Genomic DNA, 20,726 nt, shown 5'->3' with positions numbered 1-20,726 from the left:
GGTCCATAAGTGTGTCAAATGGGGAAACATAGTTGGTAACTATTCTAAATCTACTTCACCTGCATGCCTTGAACTGGACCTATTCCTAATGACTCAGTTTCTCTGGTTCTAGAAATGTCCCATGCTCTCTTCAGCTTCAGTTTTTGACATAGCTTTCACCTTAGCTTGATACCCTGCTCCCAGCACTCTACTTGGACTTGTTACAGCTTGGTACAGTGCTGAATTCTTTCTTCCTCCAGCCCTGCTTTCTGTTGACAGTGAAATGCCTCAAGTCACACTGATGGACAGAAATGTTTTTGTTGTTTGTCTTTGTGTTTGGTTGGGGTTTTCTTTGATTCCCCCTTCCCCCCCCCCTTTTTTTTTTTTTTTTAAGACTATCTCCTAAAACCTATAGCAAAGGTTGTCAAGGGACGGGTACTTCTTGTCATACTAGTGTCCTGATCCCAAAACTTAGCACTGTAAAATGATCAATACGTTATGGAAGTATTGAACGAGCATTACACTTAAGAGTTTTTGACTGATATTTCTGATGTATTATGTTATATGGAGGCCCTTAATGACACTACCAGGACAAGTGTCAAAATCTGATTATCTTTTTTTTTTTTTTTGGACAATATTTCTATTAAAATAGATAGGTCAGAAACAATATTTTTGACCTTGTACCTTTTTGAGATCTGAGACTGCACAAGACTACGCAGCAATCTGTCAAAAGTAATATTATATCTCTAATATAAACTTGAAATTGTTTGTACACTGAGTGATTTTTATCCTTCATTTTTAAAACAAAATTAAAATGTATAATATTTATTCAAAATTATTGACAGCAATAATTATGGCTAATGAAGGAAAGGGACAACATTTTCTGAAAGTCTGTCATTTTGACATGACTGAATTTTCAGTGTGGATTTTACGTTAGAATAGCCATAGCTTGTTACCAGCACAAGTAAAATGATTAAGATTATTGTAAGGTCTCTTTCATCTGGAGACAAGACATGTAAAAACCAAACTATTTCAAAACTTCCTTCTTTATTATTAAAATTAATTCTGGTAACATCCTCCTGCCTAATGCATTACACATTGAAATTCTGGCAATTAAATACTAGCTCGTTGCTCAAGATTCAAGATCTATTTTAAAAATTTACTTTGTATTGAAAAGTATCATTTGAAAGTACCTGGTGTTATTATGCTAAAATATTTTATTACAAGGTGTCCCACTAATCCAACACAAACATGAAGGCATCTTACCTGGAATGGTTTCTCAGAATAGCTTGAAGAGAGGAGATCGTTATGTGCAACTTCCAAGATAAATTACAAAGTTTAAAAACTTTTTACTAAACCAAGTTATTCTTACATTAATCCACATAAGTGTTTTTCATATTTATTTTATTCAATAAATCTATCCAACCTTCAGCCTGAGATATTAAAAGATGTGTTGCCTCACTTTTCTGAATTAATAGCTACTGGAATAGTCTTAAGAAGCCTTACTTATGTTTTTACTTTAATGTCTAGCATCATCTGCAAAATACATTATATCCTGTCAAAACTGATACTTGATAACAGGGAATCACAGGTCTTTCAACAAGCAAAGCAGGATCCAGAATCTTTGAAGACCTGAACTAACTCCTGACACCCAACCACAAGTCTGGGCAAATCCCCCTATAATTCTCAGTGTGTTAATAATAATTTGGAAAACAAAAAATTAATATTATATACCTACAGAAAACTGACATAGCCTAGTGATTTGGGAAGAGTAGATGGAAGGTGTGATTTATATACTTAGTATAATACTTGTTGATAAAAACTATATATTTTAAGAAATAAAAGAAAAATCCCTAAAATGCTAAACTTCATCTGATAAAATCTTCATCAGATTTCTGTCAGTGCATCTTTATCATAGCTCTGCCTTCTTGCAAAAAGACTGTAATAAACAATTTAGTAAGAACATGTGTTATGGTTACATTTGGAACATTATGGGCTTAATTCAGTTGCCTGCACATAGGCACATGGTACCATTTAAGATGCTCTTGGTGCCCACCCAGCCTCCAGCTACCATCCCAGAAGGTGTCTTGTAGGTTGTGTCACATCTGAAAGCCCTCTGTATTGACATCATAACAGACTTTTTTAAAAAGTGCAGTATTCAATAATTATAAATGAAGTTTACTCTTAGACTTGTTATCAACTCATATAGCCAGATTTCATAAATTATATACTAGTCAGTAGTTTAGCTAAAATATTCCATCCAACATCCTTATAATCTGTAATAGAAACAAGCATAAAATAATCATACAGGAAATAGTGAGGTAGAGATTTTACACATCTAAATGCAGTCTCTAGTAATTCAGGTCTTTTCTCACGCCAATAATAGAAATGCTTAGATTTAGCAGCAGAAGACAATTGCATGTCACGGAGTGGCATAATACAAAACAAGAAACTTTTAATATCTGTGAGAAAAATGGCATTATTAGCATTCATAGCATAGCCTATAACGCACTGTATTTCCATTACTTAAGAGAAGCATTTGTTTGATCTATGCAGAGCGATTCTAGATAGGAAGATCTAATTCACGGACACAATCTTATTACAGTATCTGAGACCTACAGGACTATTGCTGCCTTTCCTGGGCACCACAGGACTTCTGGGTAGAGACTGTAAGGACACATTCATGTTTAATTATTATGAAAATGTCACGTAAAGAATGAGAAGGGAGTTAAATCACTGTACAAAGATTTAAACTGGAAGCTGGTAAGGTTTTAATAACACTCTGCATATGAATTATGCTTCCAATAACACATAAATGTATTATGAAGCTTTAGCTGGTATAAAGCAGTTTCTTATGGCTTAATATATTTGAAAAGAGAATGGCTTTACTTTGTGGTAACAGAAATACCAATTATGAATCAAACTTGCAGTTTAATTCACTTAATTATAGCTGCAGTTAAGGCAAAAGCCATGTTTAAATACTTTTTCTTCAGTTTGTGAAAGTGGAGAGACAATATTCATTTCCTCACCTTTACTGGCGCACAGTAATGAACCCCCAGCCATTCATAGCACTGCCATGTGCCCTCTTGGCAGCCTCTCGTTTTAGCTGGACTCCGGCCGCACTGCCAGGCACCCCCTACCTCTGCCCCCTGACACCCAGAAATGGTGGTTCCTTCATCACTGGCCATTTCCTTTTTGGCCTGCTCCAGAACCCCGCGCCTTACCTCTGTGTCCCAGGATATCCAGCCATGCAAACGTTACAAGCATCTACCGGAGAGGGTAGAGAGGCAATTTTGAAGGAAGCTAACGCACTTGATACTTGGTGTATCAGGTGCCCGTGCCCAGGTTGGCAGGAGTCTTTGAGAGGAGAACTCAGGGCTGTCCCGTACCTGACACGGGTGGTTCCAAGCGCTTCCAGCTGGTTCCACAGCAGCCCTGCCGCAGGGCACAGCTGGACCCATCACCAACACTGGTGCAGCCTCTGTGGTAACAGGTTTAAGAAGGTGGAAACTGTATAGCTGTGAGGAGTAAGGAAAAAAAGTGTGGAAAATGAACCCTGCGAGCACCCAGGTCAGAGAGTGAGGAGGACCTCCAGGTGCACAAGCACAAATTCCCTGCAGCCCCTGGAAAGACCACGGTGGAGCAGATTTGTTTCCTGAAGAACTGCAGCCTGTGGAGAACACCTGCACTGGGGCAGGGGAAAAGCATGAGCTATATAGATTGTGTAAGCTGAGAACAGGACATACACTGGCTCCATCACAAGACATGTGAAATGTCCCTGAAGAAATACAACCTGTTAAGACCACCTTGCCTCGGCAGGTGAAAGCAGCAGCATTACCAACATCTTGAAGATGGCTTGTGGCGGCATAATGTAAAAAGTTGCTTGTTCTTCAGATTCTTCTTAATTTTACTTACTAGTAAGGAGAAGATGTGCAGCTCCCTTCTTCCAGTACAGTCACTGCAACAAAAAAAGTTTAAATCCCTCTCCATGTTGGTGTACTAGGTTCTAGCTACAGACTAATGCCCTTCTGCAAGAAAAATTAAGATGGTAAGGAATATTTGGAAGAAGGGATTTTTATTGTATTACAAGATTTTTTTACCTCATGTACACAGAAGCATTATTTTGTTAAAAAAAGGCCTCATCACAATCCTGTCTGCAGGGGAGCCATGACAGAACCTGACAGCTCAGATTTGTCCTGTCTGCTCCTTTTAGGATTTAAATAGCAGCCCTCAGCCTCAGCCCCCATCCCTACATCTGCTTTAGCTGGAAGCAAACAAGAACATCCAAAATTTACAGACTCCCTTTGGCCTCAGGACAGCTGCCAGCCCTTCAAAAGCCACTGCTATTCTGTTCCCACTGCTCCACCTCTGAGAAGGCAACCACAATATTTCATGTACATTTAATACTAACATGAAATATTAATTACCCGTTCCAGCTTTAAGTTCTGTTTAGTGTTCTATCTCAAACCTCAGATTGGCACCAGAAACAACCCTGTACAGCTGTAAAGATTTTAGTCCCTAAACCCATGAAAGCTGCAGTTAAGTGAGTTGCTTCAGAAGATCACAATTAAAAGTTTATTTGCATTGTACATAATCAACAGTCTTACACTCTAAATTATCCTGTCATTACAGTGGTACAGGAACTTTTTAAGAGACGTTAAAGGATTTGAATCTGCATTATCTCATTGATTTCTTGACAGATTGTGTACAAGTAATGTACTGTGTCCAATAAAGTGCCTGGCATATTCTTCCTGTCTACCCCAACAGTAAAACTTGCTTTAACATCCCTGAGCATACCCAAACCTCAACCTCCAATGCAACACAAAACCCTCATACTGCAGAGTCCCATCTCTAAAAACCCGCAAGAGTGTATACTGGCCTTTAGGTTACCTCTTGGGCTTCACTGCCTGCACAGACAACCTTGCCCCTGACAATTAGGGCACCCACAGCCTCTGACCAGCTGCACAAGGGGCACAAGGGGAAGATGGACATGATGTCAGCCAATGGTCTGTAGAACAAAGTGAACGAAAGCAAAAACTCAATGCACAGCAAAGGTGGAGGATGCATGTTGAAGCCCAGCTGGAATGATGCAGGAAGCACGAGTGGCACAGCACAGAGGCTCAGCCACAGCACCCACCGCAGAACAGTGACATGAGGAAAGGACAAGTGAGATAGGGACACACAGCAGGCTAGGGCTGATGTGCAGCCAAGAGAACAAGAGGTGTGCAAATAAAGGCTTGGGCCAGCCTGCCACACCTGCACTCCATGTGTGCTGCCACAGCAGGAAAGGGCTGAACCTGAGCACCCCCATGCTCACAGTCACCCCAACCGGGTACTGCCACCCAGTCAGCTGGGGGACACAGCCTGCAGGCTGGGCAAGGGCACCTGCAGCAGGTCCCCTGTGGCTGCCAGGCTGCAATGGAGTCAGGCCCTCACCCAGGTCTGGTGGAGGCTCTGGGAGCCACAGGCCAAGGAATCACCCCCCATGCTCATCTGCCCCAGCAGCAATGCTCTAGTATGCCAGCACACTCCTTCCCAGGGGTGTGGGCATGAGAAAGTAGTTTTTCAGTTCCTCCCCAAATTGGATAAACAGATTAAATCCATCTCAGAGGATTAGATATTCACACACACATAGAGAGTCTGAAAGACCAGAGGTAGTGCCAGGAACAGCAGGCAGTGTGAGGGGAAGGGTCTCACCTTCCAGACTCCAGCCCCAGCTTCAGGTACTTCCACCTACCCCCCACCAGACTTCTTTGAAGAAACAATGTGCTGATATATTAAAAACTCTATTCGGAGGTGTTTACGATTAAGAAAATTCTCACCACTTCTACCTTCTACTAGTACTTCCTCCAAAACTCCAGCCCTCAAGCCCATTAAAAAAACCCAAACCAAACCCCACTTAAAAAATACATTTTGAAATCCTACCAAAATCTGCTTTCTGTTATGTTAACCACTGGCTAGTCAACATCCTTCCCTGGCTTTAAAGAGAGAAGCTGCAAAGAAGTTGCCTTCAACTTGCTCAAACTACAGAGACTGTTACAGAGACACTCCTCTGTAAGAGACGAGTTCCAGCTTGATATTTCACATTATTCCTGCATGTTAAACATTTTTTTAAAAGATATTACTTAAGCAATGTGCCAAAAAAAAAAAAAAAGACAGACCAAAGCTTCTCCTTTATTAAGGTTTCAAAAAGACAGTATATTAGTTCTACACATCTTTGCTTTTGCTGAAACAGGTGAAGTTACAGCTCACTTCACATGTCCTTGGTCAGTAGTCTCTATCACACATTCAAATTCTACCTCATTAGTCAGGTGCATTATCTCCAGCAGAAGGTCCCTCCCATCTGAGCAAGCCTCATGTTTAGACAAGAGAAGCTCCCACCAACACCCATTTCCTCTCACTCCCTTCTTGCTAATGGGGTAACAGATATTCACAATCCCTGTAGTCCCATAACTACGGCTATAAGATATAGGACTTCCTCCTATTTTGAAACAGTTCCAGCTCATCTCAGAAGGTTAAAAAATCATTTTATTATATGCAGACTAATAAAAAGGCTATGTATCAGCATAACAGGCAATGTATAACTCTTACAGTTCTGCTTGTGGAAGTTATGCAAAGCCTCCTGGTGTTAAGCATCTGGAAGGCAAGAACACCCCAGCAGACTCTAAAGTGATATCCCAGCTCCTGGCAGCCCCTCACTTGCAGGAGAATCAGGCATGAATTCCAGATACTTATAACTGCTTCCACTTGTGTCAGCAGCTCTTGTGAACAGGTCCAATCCATCCACTAAAAGAGGACACACACTTTCCATCTCTGAACTGTGATATACTTGAAGGCAGGCACATAAGTTTCAGTCTACATATGTGGAGAATAAAATGCAGCCAGGCAGATTAGAACTGTAGGAAGGTCCCTCAGGCACGTTCTTGTTCAGTCTTCTTTTCTAGAGTTGCATCTGTGACACAGAAGTACTCAAGGCTGTGGGCCCAGAAGGGGACTACAGAAGCCTTCCAAATTTCAGAGACACAAGACAGGGACGCATCTACACATCCAGAGTCAGCTGAATGAAGCAAACATGTAAAAACAATTCCTTCAAATTTATCTAGGTTATCACATATACCCAATATCAAGATCACTGCAACTCAGCAGTCTCTGCAGATGCCGATACTCAGCTGCATTTCCAGTTCTCCTTCTCATCAGCACCTGAATGGGTATGTAGTGAATCCTGGCAGGGGGAGGAAAAAAAAAAAAATTAGAGATCGCTTGTATGCCCACTTCCCCTTCAGTTCTTACAGCAAGAAGAGGATCAAAGAATCCCAACACATCCTTTCATCCACAGGGCCAGGTAGTGTTATACTATCCCAGCACTATAGCAGGTATTTTACCACCAAGAACTGCCCCACCACATTCCCTCTCTGCAGTTTCATCTCCTGCCACTACAAGTTTTAATTTGAATTGTCTTGCTTAGGAAGAAAAAGAGTAGCATCTCAGGAAAACATCTCTCATCCTGGCTGCACAATGCAGGCTTTGCTAGCAAAGTACTGTTCTTTACCTGGGTTAGAAGTTGATGATGTCTCAGCTGTCTGTAGAACTGCAACACAGAAGGGTCAGCTCTCACTGCTTTTGGATCAAAATCCAGAACACGGAGACCTGCAAGGCTACGGGCTCGGGAGAGGGCTACATAAGCCTGCCCACTTTCAAAGACACGAGACAGGGAGATTTCCACACAGTCTAAAGACATGCCCTATCAAAGACATGAGAAGTTTGTTAAAAAAACAACAAACAAAAAAGAACACTGTGCTGTATCGACACTAACCTGTCCTGTGGGTCTTTCAAAGGTACCATCCTTGGTGTATGGACTTGATTAAAAAAAAAAAAAAAACGAAATGCCTTGTTTGACTATGTAACTCATTAAAAGACGGGAGTCAGTAGAAAGAAAAGGACAGTTTTCCACCATCAGGAAATTGCTAGCAGACAGTAGGGTCCACTAACCAGTGAGCTGCTTGTTGTGTGAAAGTCCACAAATCCCATATAATCATCACAGCTGGAAAAGAAGTCCTGCTGTTTTCACTCCAAGTAATTCACTGGAGCAGCCACCAGTCTCTAAGCAGTCCTCAGGCAGACCAGCTGAGGCAGAGTTTGGGTTAGGCCTGGCCAGCCCTGTCTGCACCAGGAGACACCCCAGGAGGCAGCAGAATTTACAACACGGCCTGGTTTAAGCAGTGGCATGGGAACAAACTCACAGGTCTAATACCAAGACATGTATTTATCAAAGCGTATGAAGTTTTCTGGAAAGGTATGAACCGTATTAGTGACACTGAAAAAAACCCCCAACATATACCACCAAAGGGGGAGTCTAGCCCAAAGGGCACAGCTGTGACTCCTGCAGCTTCCTCAGGTACACTGCAAGCCTCAAGGTCACTAATACTGATGACCATCACAGAAACAGTACCCTGATCAGCCCACAGTGGTAAGTAATGCTGCTTTAGACTGTAACACCAGCTATGCAGATAGTAGGACACTTACGGAAACTCTAGTGGTATTTCTAGCCCATCCTTGACCCTATAGACAAGCATCACAAGCAGAAGAGGCACTACCTTCTATGCAGCTCAAGACACATATTCCAGAGGTCCCCCTCAACAAGAACCTTTTAGTTTTCCCTCCTGTTTTAGCCAGCAATGCAAGGTCACCCAGGAAATAAGGCTTAGGATAGTGTAAAAGTCTACAGACATCTGTATAAGAACACCCACTTGACTCTTGTGAATGGAAATGGCCCATGCCAATTTTAAAGGCAACTGTTGACGACTCAAATGAACTCCTGATGGTCCTTTGAAGACCCATTTCTCCATTTTGATGACCTGTGTGACCCCACAGAGAAACCTCACCTTAGGCAGCCCTGTAGGAATGGGAACAGGAGAGAAAGAGATGTTTTCCTGACATTCAAGAGCCAGGAAGCCAACAGTCTAAGAACACAATTTTATTTCCCCCCCCCCTCCTTCCCCATATCAGTCTTTCATGACTGTTAGGGCTGCATTAAAAAAAGAAAATCACACACACAAAAAAAAACCCAAACCCTAAACCCACACACAGGAAATAGGATGTCCCCAAATGATGTTTGGAACCTACTGAAGCAGGAGGATTAAAGTCAGGTAATATATCAGAAGAGATGCAGAGAAAAATACATGTTGCAGGTAGCAGAACATTATTCTCTGAGAAAAACAAACAAAACCCCCTCCAAAACTTGCTTCAACAGAACAGACAGGAAATGGAAGTGATTATACACATTTAGAGAATAAAGAAAAGCAAACACAAGAGGCCCTACAGATAGCTACAGCTGATACAGCACATGACATCACAACTCATGAGAGCTCCAAGGGTCTCACTGCAGAGCAGACCTCCCCCCTGCGTTTCTCAAATTATTCTTACCAAGCAGTAAGCAAAATGAACAAGTCATCCGCCATCAATGATAAATTGTTTGGGTTTTTTTTTTTTTCCTCTTCCTTCAACAAAAGATCAAAAATCTTACTTACCTTTCTGTTCACTTTCAAATCCTACAACAACTCCTCGTGCCCCATTCACCAGCCCTCGAGACACATCCAAATTCTTAGCTAGCATCACCTACAGGAAAAAAAAAAAATCGTTAGTGCGCTGTCTTTACAGCCTGTTCAGCCACCTGCAGGTAAACTTTTAGTCAGGAAGCATAAGCACAGCACCACATCATTCTGTTGCAGGATAGAGCACCGTCTCCAAATTGACTGAAATGATTTCACAGCCTTCCATTCCTAGGATTCTTGACCACATCATTCTGCAGCACTGAACACTTCACTTGAGCTGCTTCTGTCCACAACTGTGAGCTCAGATCCACGGAACAGATTCCCTTTCCCCAAACACCAACCAGCCTAGACATATATAGATTCTGGGAACACTTAAGGAGCAACTTCCCAAGACAAAACAGTGTTGCTGGTAAACACAATCCTGCATTCTTTCCACTCTGACAGCCCTAGCTCACAGCAAGGTGCCCAATCCTGCAAGTTTGGCAAGCTCTGCCATAACCTTACAGGTCAGGAGGGCTGCTGTACCGAGCTGAGACTGCAGGCAAGGACTGCTTGCGCTCTCTGCTACTTGGATGCTTCTAAACCTGATTGGAAATGTGTGCCAGTCTTCGCAGTCACCACTGTCCACAAAAACTAATTCTCTGTCTGGACAAGATTCCAAGCAGAAAGAATATAAATATTTGGATAGAGTCTTCTGTTGGTCTGGCATAGGTGTTCTGTACAGAATCTGCTTTCTATACAATAATCTGCTATACCTTTAGTTTTCTTATGCCATTTGAGCCACTGGTCTTTCACAAATGTATGTACACACACTTACCTGGGCTCCAAGCTTTAGCTCAACTCTACCACCCACAGGACACTGAGCATCAATTAACTTCACTAGCATTGGGTCACTGTCCAAAGCCTCAAAAGTGTGCACTTCTCCTGTTAAAAACAGACATGAATTACAAACATTGAACATATTCTACAGTGTTGCAGGAGGCTCGGCATTTATTTCTACAACAATTTCTCTTTTAATATCCATTGTCACATCTAATAACCTTTTAATAATCTTGTCACATCTAATGGCAGAAAGCTCACTATTGCATCTCTTCCCAGCATAACTCCCAGAGCATGAGAAGACTCAGGAATCAAAGGGCAGCAGTAACTAAGAATTGAGTAGTCACCATTTTAAGCATATGACCAGTTTCACTTGCTGCCAACAACAGATCTCCAAAGAGGACTAGGGAAGAATCCTAGGGCCAGACAGGGATGCAGAAATGAAACAGCCCTTAATTCAAGTTGTGGCTGCATAGAGCAAGGCCTTTCTGAGATGCTATACAAAGAAAAAGAAGGGGCATGGAGGCAAAAAGCGACCTACTCTATCTCAGAGCAAGCAATGAGCTCACTGTCTATTACATACAAAGAAGTAACAGTGTGAATTTTAAAGCAAAAAGCTGTGAAGTTTTTCCCTGGGCAGCTCAACTCCAACACACAGAACTGGGACTGATGATGCTATGCATGACAGACCAGTTCCTCCTGACATCACAGTATCCCCATTGCAGCCACTCAGAGCTCAGCCCCAAAACTGGCAGTCTCCTCCAAGGAGGTCACCTGATAGCTGTTGCAAGCATCTCTCATTAGTTATTTCCACATCATCTTTATGGGTGCAGAGCCGTGTAGCCAGGATCCCATCACGCTCAGACCTGTTCGCAGCAGTCTGCATCAGCTGTCTGGTAACCTCCTCTGTGCACCTGGTAACCAGGAAAAAGAGATTGTTATTTAAAGTGATCAGGAACAGGTCCTGAGCAGCAGCAACCTCCACCCAGCTGGATCAGGCTGTGAAAGCCCCAGGCCCTGAGTGACAAGGATAGAGAAAGATAACTACAAGAATTGGAGAGTAGTGCAAGTGTGTGTCCTAGCCCTGCCAGCTCAGGATCCATTAAATTTCTTCACAGAAGTTGCAGAGAAGGACCCTTGAAAGGCTCCTTCCTCATCAGAACAGCAGCATACATAAAACCTGCTTACATTGACTCAAGCATTTATAGCTATTGCCCCCAGCCACACACTCCTGACAGAGCAGAGAAGTGACAAACCACCCTTTTCTCTGCTCCATCAGTAGGGAGTAGAGATTACAAAGAAAGCCCCATTTCTCCTCACCTGCCTAAACGGACTGCACTCAGGAGTGAGATAAAGGTCTTGTCGGTCTGTCGCCGCACTTCTGTCAGCTCCATGTTTACGTGGATGCATTTCCTCCAGCTTTTTGCCTGGAAAATCATTCTATTGTTAAGAAGAGGCAGACTTGAAGTATAAGAATGAATTTAGGAACAGTTTTGTACCTGGAAGCAGAACTTAGTCTCTTCATTAGCCTTGCAGACTGGGGGTAGCTGCAAGAAGTCCCCACAGATAATTAGCTGAATTCCTCCAAAAGGCTCATCCCGCTTTCTGACTGCCCTGAGAGGGAGGGAAGAGAGAAGAAATTTTTAATGTCCTGCAGGACCTGGACATAGCCAGGTCTCAGAATTTACTTCTTAGTCTATCACTATATTTAAGCATACACCACCTGCAGTAAAAGATGATTATCCTCAGCTGTGTCAGAAGAGCTCAAATAATTAAGCAGTGCTATTACAAGGCACTAAATTTACCGGGCTTACCCACTCCAGATGTCATTATCATTCTTGGTTCTTTGGTAACTGTTGTACCACAGCTGCTTCTCTCTGCAAGAGAGAACTGCTAGGCACAGCATAAATAGACAGCTGGATTGTGGACTCAGTTCTATAGACAGCACTTGGCTCCAAAGATAGAAATAGCAACCAGAACAGCCACAGCTGGGAGGGGAACATGATCAAAACCTATCTGCCCAGATACTGGCTATGATTTCACGCTTCCTTCCAGTCCTGCACTGGTGGTTGCCTTGTATCCATGCACATAACCAGAGGAAGGAAATTTAGGGAAATTGTTGGACCAGACGATCACTCACCTCGCCACTGCCTCCAGCCTGTCAAAGAACTTGCCATCCACCATTGAGATCTCATCGATAATTAAGTGCTGGCAGGCCAGCCAGTGCTGGCGCACCCCAGGCCTCTCTGCCAGCTGAATACACTGTTCCAGCGGTGCCTTCCCAGAGCCGATCCCTGGCAGGAGGAGGAAGTAAAGCTTTGGGAAGCTCCAGTCTCTTTGGGACGGGAGCAAGAGCTCCCAGCGCCTCCCTGTCAGCGGACCGTTACCTGCAAAGGCATGGAGAGTGGTGCCGCCGATGTGGCACGCCGCCACTCCCGTGCTGGCTGTGGCGTAGGTGCTCTTCGGAGGGAGGGAACCCACGACCTTCTTCAGCAGAAACGACTTCCCGGTCCCTTGGCGGAGAGAGAAGCAGCAGGTCAGCGGCGAGGCCCGAGGACCTTACCCGGCGGCAGCCACGCCGGCCCCCTCACCCGCACAGCCAGTGAAGAAGATGCTCTTCCCGCTCCGCACGGCGTCCAGCACCGCCTCCTGTTCCGCCGAGAGCCTCGCCGGGGGCCGCCTCTCCGCGCGGGGCTCCTGCGGGACGGGCGGTGGCGTGCTGTGAGGGCGGGGCCGGTAACCGGGGCCGGTAACCGGTGCCCCCTCGGCCCGGGACTCACCTCCGCCGGGCGCTCCCCTCCGCGGCGGCGGCCGGGGGCGCGCAGCAGGTCTCGCTCCTGCAGCGGGCTGATGACGGCGAAGGCCGGCGGCGGCCGGTCCAGCAGGCGGGGGCTGCGCGGCGCGCCCCGCGGCCCGGCGGTCACCTTGAGCCGCAGGAGGCGGAGGAAGCGGCGCAGCGCGTCCGGAGGGCAGTCGGAGAGCAGGACCTGGGCGCCGCCCGGCCCGATCCGCACCGCCGCCCGCCCTTCGCCCGCGAACCGCGTGAAGAGCCGCACGGCGTCACCGGCCAGCGCGAAGCTCAGCGCCGGCGCCCCGCCGCCCCCGACCACCCGCAGCACCGGCCGCCGCAGCTCGTTGCGGCCCAGCAGCACCAGCGCGCCCCGCACCACGCGGCGCCGCGGAGCCTGTCCCCCCGGCAGCGGCTGCTCCACCGCCACCGTGCAGCGCAGCCCCGCATCCGCCATCGGCCCCACCGGCCGTTCAAACCCGCCGCCCGCAGCCGCCGCCAATCAGCGCCGGGAGCTTTAACGCGGCGGCCAATAGGAGACGGGAAGGACGGGAGAGAGGGGCGGGGCACCAGCCGGGCCAACCAGCGGCCTCGTGGGGGACCGCGTGAGGCGTTGCTATGCCACGGGACGCCGCGTAGCCCGGCGGGGCCATGGCCGCCCGCGGCGGGGAGAGGGAACCGCTGGACCCGGTGCGGCAGAACCAGCTCCTGTGCGAGCGGGTGCGGAAGGAGCGGCAGTGCCAGAGGCTGCACACGCAGTACAACGTGAACCCGCTCCACCGCGGTGAGGCGCCGCGCGGGCGGCCCCACGGTCACCCCCACGGTCAGAGAACGGGCGTGAAGGCCCGAGGGCAAGACAGGCTTGGACCGAGCCGCGGGGCTGAGGGAGGGCTCGGGGGCTGCCCGCCTGAGGCGCTCACCTGCATCAGAGACCAGCAGCTGCCCCCAAGAACGCCAGCAGGGGCCAGCGAGAGGGGTAGATCTGGAAGGAGCAACCCCTGGGCTTTTCTTTTGCTTAAGGAACCAGTCTGCACCCTCAAAGACAGAACAGTGACCAATTTGCCCAGATTAGATGGTGCCTTAGGGAACACGTAGACACGAGGTGACTAGGCTCTGGAACCCATAGATCCTGAGTGAACAACACAGAGCTAAGATAGGGTAGAGAACCCCAACACTACACTGTGATTCTTCAGCCCTCAGGCTGATTTCTACCTGCCAAGTCACAGTCACAGAATATCGTAATCTGTGCTGGAACAGACAGATGATGTGAATAGATTCACTCAGGCCTAGCTTTTACAATAAAACAAAAACAAACACAAAGAAAATAATTTCCTGAAACTTGACACTCTTTAGGCCATCACTTGGGTGGGGTGGAACTTTGCTGTGGTGAATGCAGGTAGCATTCAGTAGAAGGGCCTTTAAAATGTTTAACCCTCTTTCCGTTTCAGGGAAGTTGCTATCTCAACTTATTTTGTACTGTTCACATGCTCTTCTTCCTTTACAACTTCACTGAAGTAGCTGGGCCCAGACTGGGGAATAATCAAAAACAGCATCTGCAATGATAGATATCCTATACCTGGCTGTGATGCTAAATTAACATTAAAGCAATTCACCTGCATAATTTCTTTCCAGTTCACACGATCACCAAGAAACCCATGTCTTGGCATGATAATATAGAAGAGCCAGCAGATGGTAAGAAATCTCTGAACAGCTTGTGATAATTACAGCAGAAGACTGATAAGTAAGATTTTAAAATTCCAATTAGTCTAGAAGATGACACATCTGGAAACACCCCTGTAACAATGTAAGAAAGTTAAACTCATTCACGGGTTTTGCAGGGGTTTTTTCCACTTTAAGGCCGTTTCCCATTACTTTTCATTATCAATACAAGCTTGCATTCATGCAATTATGGGTTTGTTTTGGGGTTTTTTTTTTAGTTATCTACCATAAAATTCTGCTTGAGAATCTAAACCTCTTTCAGGAAAAAATAATCTAGAAACATGTTTTATACATACATGTTGCCAGCCATTGCAGATTCTAATCAACCACCACATATGATAAGCTGCTGAAATGGCTGCTGAGTGTTGCTTTACAGCACTAGTTACAGGAACTGCTAGCAGCTGCTCCCTTATTTCTAACATGCCAATTTTGCCTAAAAAACTTAACAGTCTGTTAAGGTTGGCCTGTTTAGTCAAGGATCAGGGGTGAAAGAAAACCAAGACAGGGAAAGGCAGAAGGTCTCAGGCAACTGAATAAGAGGAGAGCTAACATGGAGCACTGGTGGATACTAGATGTGGTATAAGAAAAGATGCTAAAATATGGTACACAGGGATGACAGAATTATCAAGACAATATAGGCAGGCAAATCTTGAACCTTCCTTACGATAAATTTGAGGAGAAATGCCACCCCGGATTGTTTTACAAGATCATACACAGAAGCACTGAGGTTTACTTCAACCTTGGCTTTCTTGCTATTGCTTGCACAGTGTTAGGATGTCCTATTCTAACACACAACCACATGTGACTAGTTTTTAAATCTGCTTTCTTTCATTTGTATTTGTGTCTCAAACCAACAGCCAAGTTTATGAATCTTATTCACCACGCAGCACTGGAGCCAACAAAGAAATATTCAGAGCCACAAACTGAAAGTCAGGAAATTGGCTGGAACACAACACCTTTGGTGAGTAGGGTGCTTAAGGACTTGGCTCTTTGCAGGATTCAGAGAGGTGCAGCACGTAACCCTGAAAGATATTCATGCAAGAAAATAAATTGTGACAAACACAAAAAACAGGAATGACTAGGAATGAGCATAGCTGTTCATGGATAACAAATTTTTAAAATTTACACCTAAGAGGACTCTTCACACTGGCACAGGTCTGTGCACACAGAAACAGTAGACTTTCCCTGAGAAACTTGCATGCAAAATATCTACAGTGACAGTCAACTCCAAGCATAGTGCCAAATGCCACCTATGTAATCATGGCTGTTTATTAAAGCATTCAGCCATGAGAAATGGTGTAGCGAGCAATGTGAAGTGACATACGTAAGTACTGTGAAAAAAAAATGTGCTGCTGTAAAGTATCTTTCAAACAAATTGTAAGCAGAACCATGAAATTAATAATCAGCTAATTATATCCAAGGCGGAATACATCAGTGAGGATTCATTTGGTGAAGCATGAATAAACAGGAGGAAAAGAAGTCTTATTAACAAGCCAAGACATCAATCATTCATATCTGACAGATGAGTAGCTGTGACGATGACTGACTTTTTAGATTAGTTTTGAGAAAGGCAAATGAGGGCCTGATTAATTTTGGCCTGTTACAAAGAAAACTAAGATAAATAAGATAGTCTTTTGCAACTTTTCATATTACACTTCAGGTAAACTTGTTACTCACGACAAGGCTAGATAGAGACAGACATCCCAGCAATGATTTACACTGTTAGATACTAGTGGTAGATTAGACTGCCAGGAAAGGGGCAACTAAACTTGTGTGTAGGGAGAGGAGTTACATTTATAGTCAGGACTCACAATGCTATTTCATATGTTAAGTTTTCCTTTTCCACCAGGTTCTACCGTAATGAATCAGTGAACAGTATATTCTCTCACTTGTCACTTGGGCATTTCTCAGCAGCAAGAACACTGTGTGTCACTCTTAGGAAGGATTACTACTGCTAATTCTAGTAAAAGCTCATGACTGTTCATTATTTTTCTTTCCCAGATTCAGATGGACCGTACTGATTGCAGACTCTACTTCCCACGCCGGAAAACAGAGATCACTAAATAAACAGCTGCCATGGGGCATGGGGAGGAGAAGTCAGAGAACCTGCAGTAGGAGAGTGGCAAAGCCACACAACTTAAGATAGAAACAGTCAATGACATCTCATGTGTTAGGCCTTGCTTGTTATTAGGAGAGTGGTAGATTTCCGACAAGAGAATGTAGTGAGAAAAGGGAAGAGAGAACCTCAGTCCGTCCAGATTTACAGCCTGACAATAGTTACAGAAATAAACCTATTTATAAGATTGCTGCATTTGTCTCACTGCTATATAAACCCATCTACATAAATAGTCTAAAAACCACTTTAACATCTTGACAGGCTTCAGACTTCTTATTTTGACATCGGCAACATGACCCAGAACTCAAGTTCACCAAGTACATGTCAACAGTAGCTGTGGAGAAAGCTGTCAGAGCGAAGGGAACAAAGGGCAGGCTTTGGCCACCACTCATAACACAGCTAAACATGAATGAGACATTGTTCTGTGCAAACCATTTAATGCGCTTACACACCAAAGGTTTAAGTAGAAAAGAATCCTTCAACAAAACTGACAGTAAGAAGAAATTAGTGATAAGACACTAGTCTCCACTGACATTTTTTTCTTGCCACTTGGAAGCGTCCAGCTTGCTTCACCATTAGCTGCTTGAGGACAGCACAAACACATCTTGCAACACACAGAAACACAGGAACTCCACGGGGGAGCACAGTCCTCTTATCGCGCTCGGCTTTTCATTTTCTGCCTTGCTCTCTTTCCAGGTCTCTTCTGCAAAATAAAGGACAGATTCAGATCTTTAGTTTCATGTTCTCAATCTTTATTCTAGCTCTATAGCTTGGGGAGGATACCAAGAACATATTTGCCAGCACCTTTGGAGAAGGAGGTTTTTGGACACAGGTAGCAACAAACAGTACTTGCTAACTCCCCCACTCATTCCCCTGCTCAGACACCAAACCACTGTCCTCAACTCTGCAACTGAATTATGTTCGAATCCCAAAGACAGACATTGTCACTTCCAGACGCTGGAGCCACCCATCATGTACTCAGCTCTACCTCCCAGACCAGGGCTGGCTTCCCAGCCAACCGGGAGAATTTGCATACAACACTGAACTTACATTGAGGGCTTTTTTCCCTCCTCTTCCTGCTTTTCCTGGGCCTTTGTTGTGAGCCACTTTCGACCGGAAGCTCGATACATCATTAAAACTCTCCTTTGTGTTCCACTTTGAGCCCTTCTTCTTCCCACCAAAACCAAACTTCTGATTCTTGTATCGTCTTTTGGCATTTGGTCTGAAAAACATCGAACAGCATCACCACCTATATTTCTTTCCTCAGAAAGCTCTCAAGAAGGCACATGTATCTGCCGATGGACTCCCATCAGCTATCCTAAACCCTTTCCCTCTTACTGAAGAGACAGAAATTAGAACATTTTGGTCTCTGTTCCATTCTGGACACAATTTCCCGCCTCTCTAGGGACAGAAATACACCTCAGACTTATATTAATGAACATTAATCAGAGCAGCTTTCTTGTGCCTCAAAATGATCCACTAGAAGACTGAAATACTCAGAGATTCTGCATTTATATCTATTTCTTTTCTGGTCTCACCCCTTCTTTATCTGTTGACTTGCACCGCCTTTTTTATGCCCCTGAGATGATGTCTGCTCTTCATCTAGAAAATCCAGCTTGTCAGAGAGACCTGCAAGAGTGACGACATAACAACAGTTGCTCAGCTACCACCACAGAAAATATGAATTTTCAGTCTAAGCAATTAAGTGCAACAAGTCACCCTCCCTGAAGAACAGCTACTTGAGAGGATTTTCGCTGCCACTGGCATGTGATTCTGCACAGCGGCAGCCTTTCAAGCTCACTGCTCAGCACTACAGATTGACACCACACATCATACTGCCTTACATTGCTCACACATCACTATTCACATTACACATTTGCTCTCTTAGACAAGTTAACTTTACCTTTCTGGTATTTCTTGACTGCATTCAACATATTTTTTTTCTCTTTTTGTCTCCTCTGTAGAATCTCAGTTTGCACCTGAGATTAGAAGCAGAATGTTAGTGTTGCTACTTCTAGTATCCCATACTTTTTACGGTATTCCATCTTTTGCTCTGTCTTCCTTCAAAGCAGCTAGACAGAAGACCAGACAGATTCTATATATTTTAGCCAGCCTCCTGTGGGCTCACTTTCTAAGCTCCTCACTCAGGCTCTAGATTCTTGTCATAGATAGGTCCCGTTTGTAACTTCTCCTCACCTTCTTGCCATATTTTCTCATTGCACGGAGCTGTTTCGCTTTCTCAGACCTCTCCATTGCTTCCTGTTTACTCTTAAGCTTCTGTCGAATCTTATTAGGGTATAGAAAAGACAAAATTTATCAGTAATGCGAGAATTTTATGATTGCTGTACAGTCCTGAAATGAATAATTATTTGAACTATTAATGAGTGTAAAAACGAAAATATCAATCAGGTAACGCTTTGTAAGGCAGAATGTTTTTTCAACTCAAGATCGAACAGTTATTACAAATTTCTGAACTGATCTGTAGCCACAATATGGTTAAAAAGACAAAACTCACATAGAGACAAGACAAAGCCTTATCATGGGCTCTAATGGAACTGCTAAACAAGATTATCTTGTCACATCTTGTCAGTCTACTCAGGTGTATGTCAAAGACTTAACAGCTTCTTTCTTGTCATTATTAAAAGAGTCAACAGCCCTTCCATGCTATAGAAAACATCTTTTTGTTTCATCCTTGTTCACAAATGTTTCTATAAGGATGCTGCATTACACGGGATTACAAAGATTTCAACACAGATCTTCTGGATTCAGTCTGTGACTTCACCAAGAGATAAAAACTCTGTTCTTCAAACAAAAGCCAGAAAAAGAAGGTAATAATAATGTGCAGAATTGACTTAAGCCGCAGCACCAGTTAATTATTAATCTTCGTTTTTCTCTAGGAAGATTCTATAAGCCATCACTTGGAACAAGCCAAGTTCAAGTCACACATGAACCTCCAAATTAGAATCCAGCTCATGTTTGTTTAACTTATACAATCTTGTCTTTTTCCAAAACAAAAACAAAACTTAGGGTTCCATTCTGAACCACGACCACAATCAAGAAGCAAGTTCATTAAATTCTTATTTCCTACACTACCCATGATAGACTAATTCAATAACACACAGTTTAAAATCATAGAGAACCAAAACACACACAAATATAAACAAAGGGTGATACTTAAATAGGAAAAAAGGATTACATTAACGCCACAGCTGACTGCAAGTCTTAGGCCAAAGAGCACAAATACAGCCAACTTTACAACCACTGTCACACATACAGAAATGAAGTCTCAATTTTTAATATTAAATACATTCAGAACAGAATATAAATCATGCTTTTCTACTTTATGCTCCAACCTATTATGGAAATCCCCACATTACACTGAAATACCTAAAAAGGAAGACATTTCCTGCCACAAAAAAAATTTCAAACACAAACATTTTCACAAACATCTGTCAAAGAAGATGAAGGTAGGTATTCACACATCACACCTTAAAGTTAATCCCTAACACAGGCTAAAACCAAAACATAACACAGAAAAGAAAGTCATTATTCACTGCACATACCTTCTGCATCTGCTGGTCTGATTTGGCCATCTCTGCAAAGTAATCATCTGGCCTTCTAGTAGGAACTTGGAGCTTACGCAATCTAGGTAGCGCTTCCAGGACCGCTGCCTGAGCCTGCCGGTAACTAGGACGACAGCACAGCACCAGCTCTGTCACGGGGGGGCTGGGCATCTCCCAGCGCTGACAGAAAC

At 44.2% G+C, this 20,726-nt stretch overlaps 3 protein-coding genes across 4 annotated transcripts in view; 1 reads left to right on the top strand and 2 right to left on the bottom strand.

The window, feature by feature from the left end:
* Positions 1 to 6,869: 6,869 nt before the first annotated feature.
* On the bottom strand, positions 6,870 to 13,594 carry PIF1 (PIF1 5'-to-3' DNA helicase). Its single transcript, XM_074908159.1, has 12 exons — positions 13,130 to 13,594; positions 12,941 to 13,046; positions 12,737 to 12,862; positions 12,490 to 12,643; positions 11,849 to 11,963; positions 11,670 to 11,776; positions 11,124 to 11,263; positions 10,348 to 10,454; positions 9,507 to 9,594; positions 8,727 to 8,872; positions 7,529 to 7,720; positions 6,870 to 7,201 (listed from the first exon to the last, which is right to left on the bottom strand). The coding sequence occupies exons 1-12, from the start codon at positions 13,592 to 13,594 to the stop codon at positions 7,145 to 7,147; spliced, it is 1,803 nt and encodes a 600-aa protein (XP_074764260.1). The 3' UTR covers positions 6,870 to 7,144.
* Positions 13,595 to 13,788: 194 nt separating this feature from the next.
* Positions 13,789 to 17,257, top strand: CFAP144 (cilia and flagella associated protein 144). 2 transcript variants are annotated; one of them, XM_074906408.1, is made up of 4 exons: positions 13,789 to 13,921; positions 14,770 to 14,829; positions 15,744 to 15,817; positions 16,858 to 17,257. In XM_074906408.1, exons 1-4 carry the CDS (start codon positions 13,789 to 13,791, stop codon positions 16,921 to 16,923), a joined length of 333 nt encoding a protein of 110 aa, XP_074762509.1. In that variant the 3' UTR covers positions 16,924 to 17,257. The 2 variants fall into 2 exon arrangements, with proteins under 2 accessions (XP_074762509.1, XP_074762508.1); XM_074906407.1 differs by having other exon boundaries at positions 15,714 to 15,817.
* A 154-nt stretch (positions 17,258 to 17,411) lies between these two features.
* The window catches only part of EBNA1BP2 (EBNA1 binding protein 2), a 4,551-nt gene continuing 1,236 nt past the window's right edge, over positions 17,412 to 20,726 (bottom strand). The window contains exons 4-9 of the mRNA XM_074906405.1: positions 20,536 to 20,659; positions 19,169 to 19,258; positions 18,876 to 18,951; positions 18,511 to 18,601; positions 18,023 to 18,194; positions 17,412 to 17,675 (exon numbers count right to left, since the gene is read on the bottom strand). Coding sequence (XP_074762506.1) covers positions 17,625 to 17,675; positions 18,023 to 18,194; positions 18,511 to 18,601; positions 18,876 to 18,951; positions 19,169 to 19,258; positions 20,536 to 20,659 — 604 coding nt within the window. The 3' untranslated portion in view covers positions 17,412 to 17,624. The remainder of the gene's footprint in view (positions 17,676 to 18,022; positions 18,195 to 18,510; positions 18,602 to 18,875; positions 18,952 to 19,168; positions 19,259 to 20,535; positions 20,660 to 20,726) is intronic.

Source organism: Athene noctua, chromosome 5 (genome assembly GCF_965140245.1).
Source record: "Athene noctua chromosome 5, bAthNoc1.hap1.1, whole genome shotgun sequence".
Lineage (NCBI taxonomy): Eukaryota > Metazoa > Chordata > Aves > Strigiformes > Strigidae > Athene > Athene noctua.
Note: the sequence above shows the minus strand (reverse complement) of the source record. Positions and strands in the feature narration are given on the sequence as shown.

Bases quoted from the DNA above. Each gene is read 5' to 3' on its own strand.
- PIF1 (XM_074908159.1), bottom strand. From the start codon at position 13,594: ATGGCGGATGCGGGGCTGCGCTGCACGGTGGCGGTGGAGCAGCCGCTG. The intron at 12,863-12,940 runs GTGAGGGGGCCG...CTCTCCGCCAAG, and splicing joins CTTCTTCACTGGCTGTGCGG to GGACCGGGAAGTCGTTTCTG. The intron at 11,777-11,848 runs GTACAAAACTGT...ATGATTTTCCAG, and splicing joins AGACTAAGTTCTGCTTCCAG to GCAAAAAGCTGGAGGAAATG.
- CFAP144 (XM_074906407.1), top strand. From the start codon at position 13,789: ATGGCCGCCCGCGGCGGGGAGAGGGAACCGCTGGACCCGGTGCGGCAG. The intron at 14,830-15,713 runs GTAAGAAATCTC...TCAAACCAACAG, and splicing joins TATAGAAGAGCCAGCAGATG to CCAAGTTTATGAATCTTATT. The intron at 15,818-16,857 runs GTGAGTAGGGTG...TTTCTTTCCCAG, and splicing joins GCTGGAACACAACACCTTTG to ATTCAGATGGACCGTACTGA.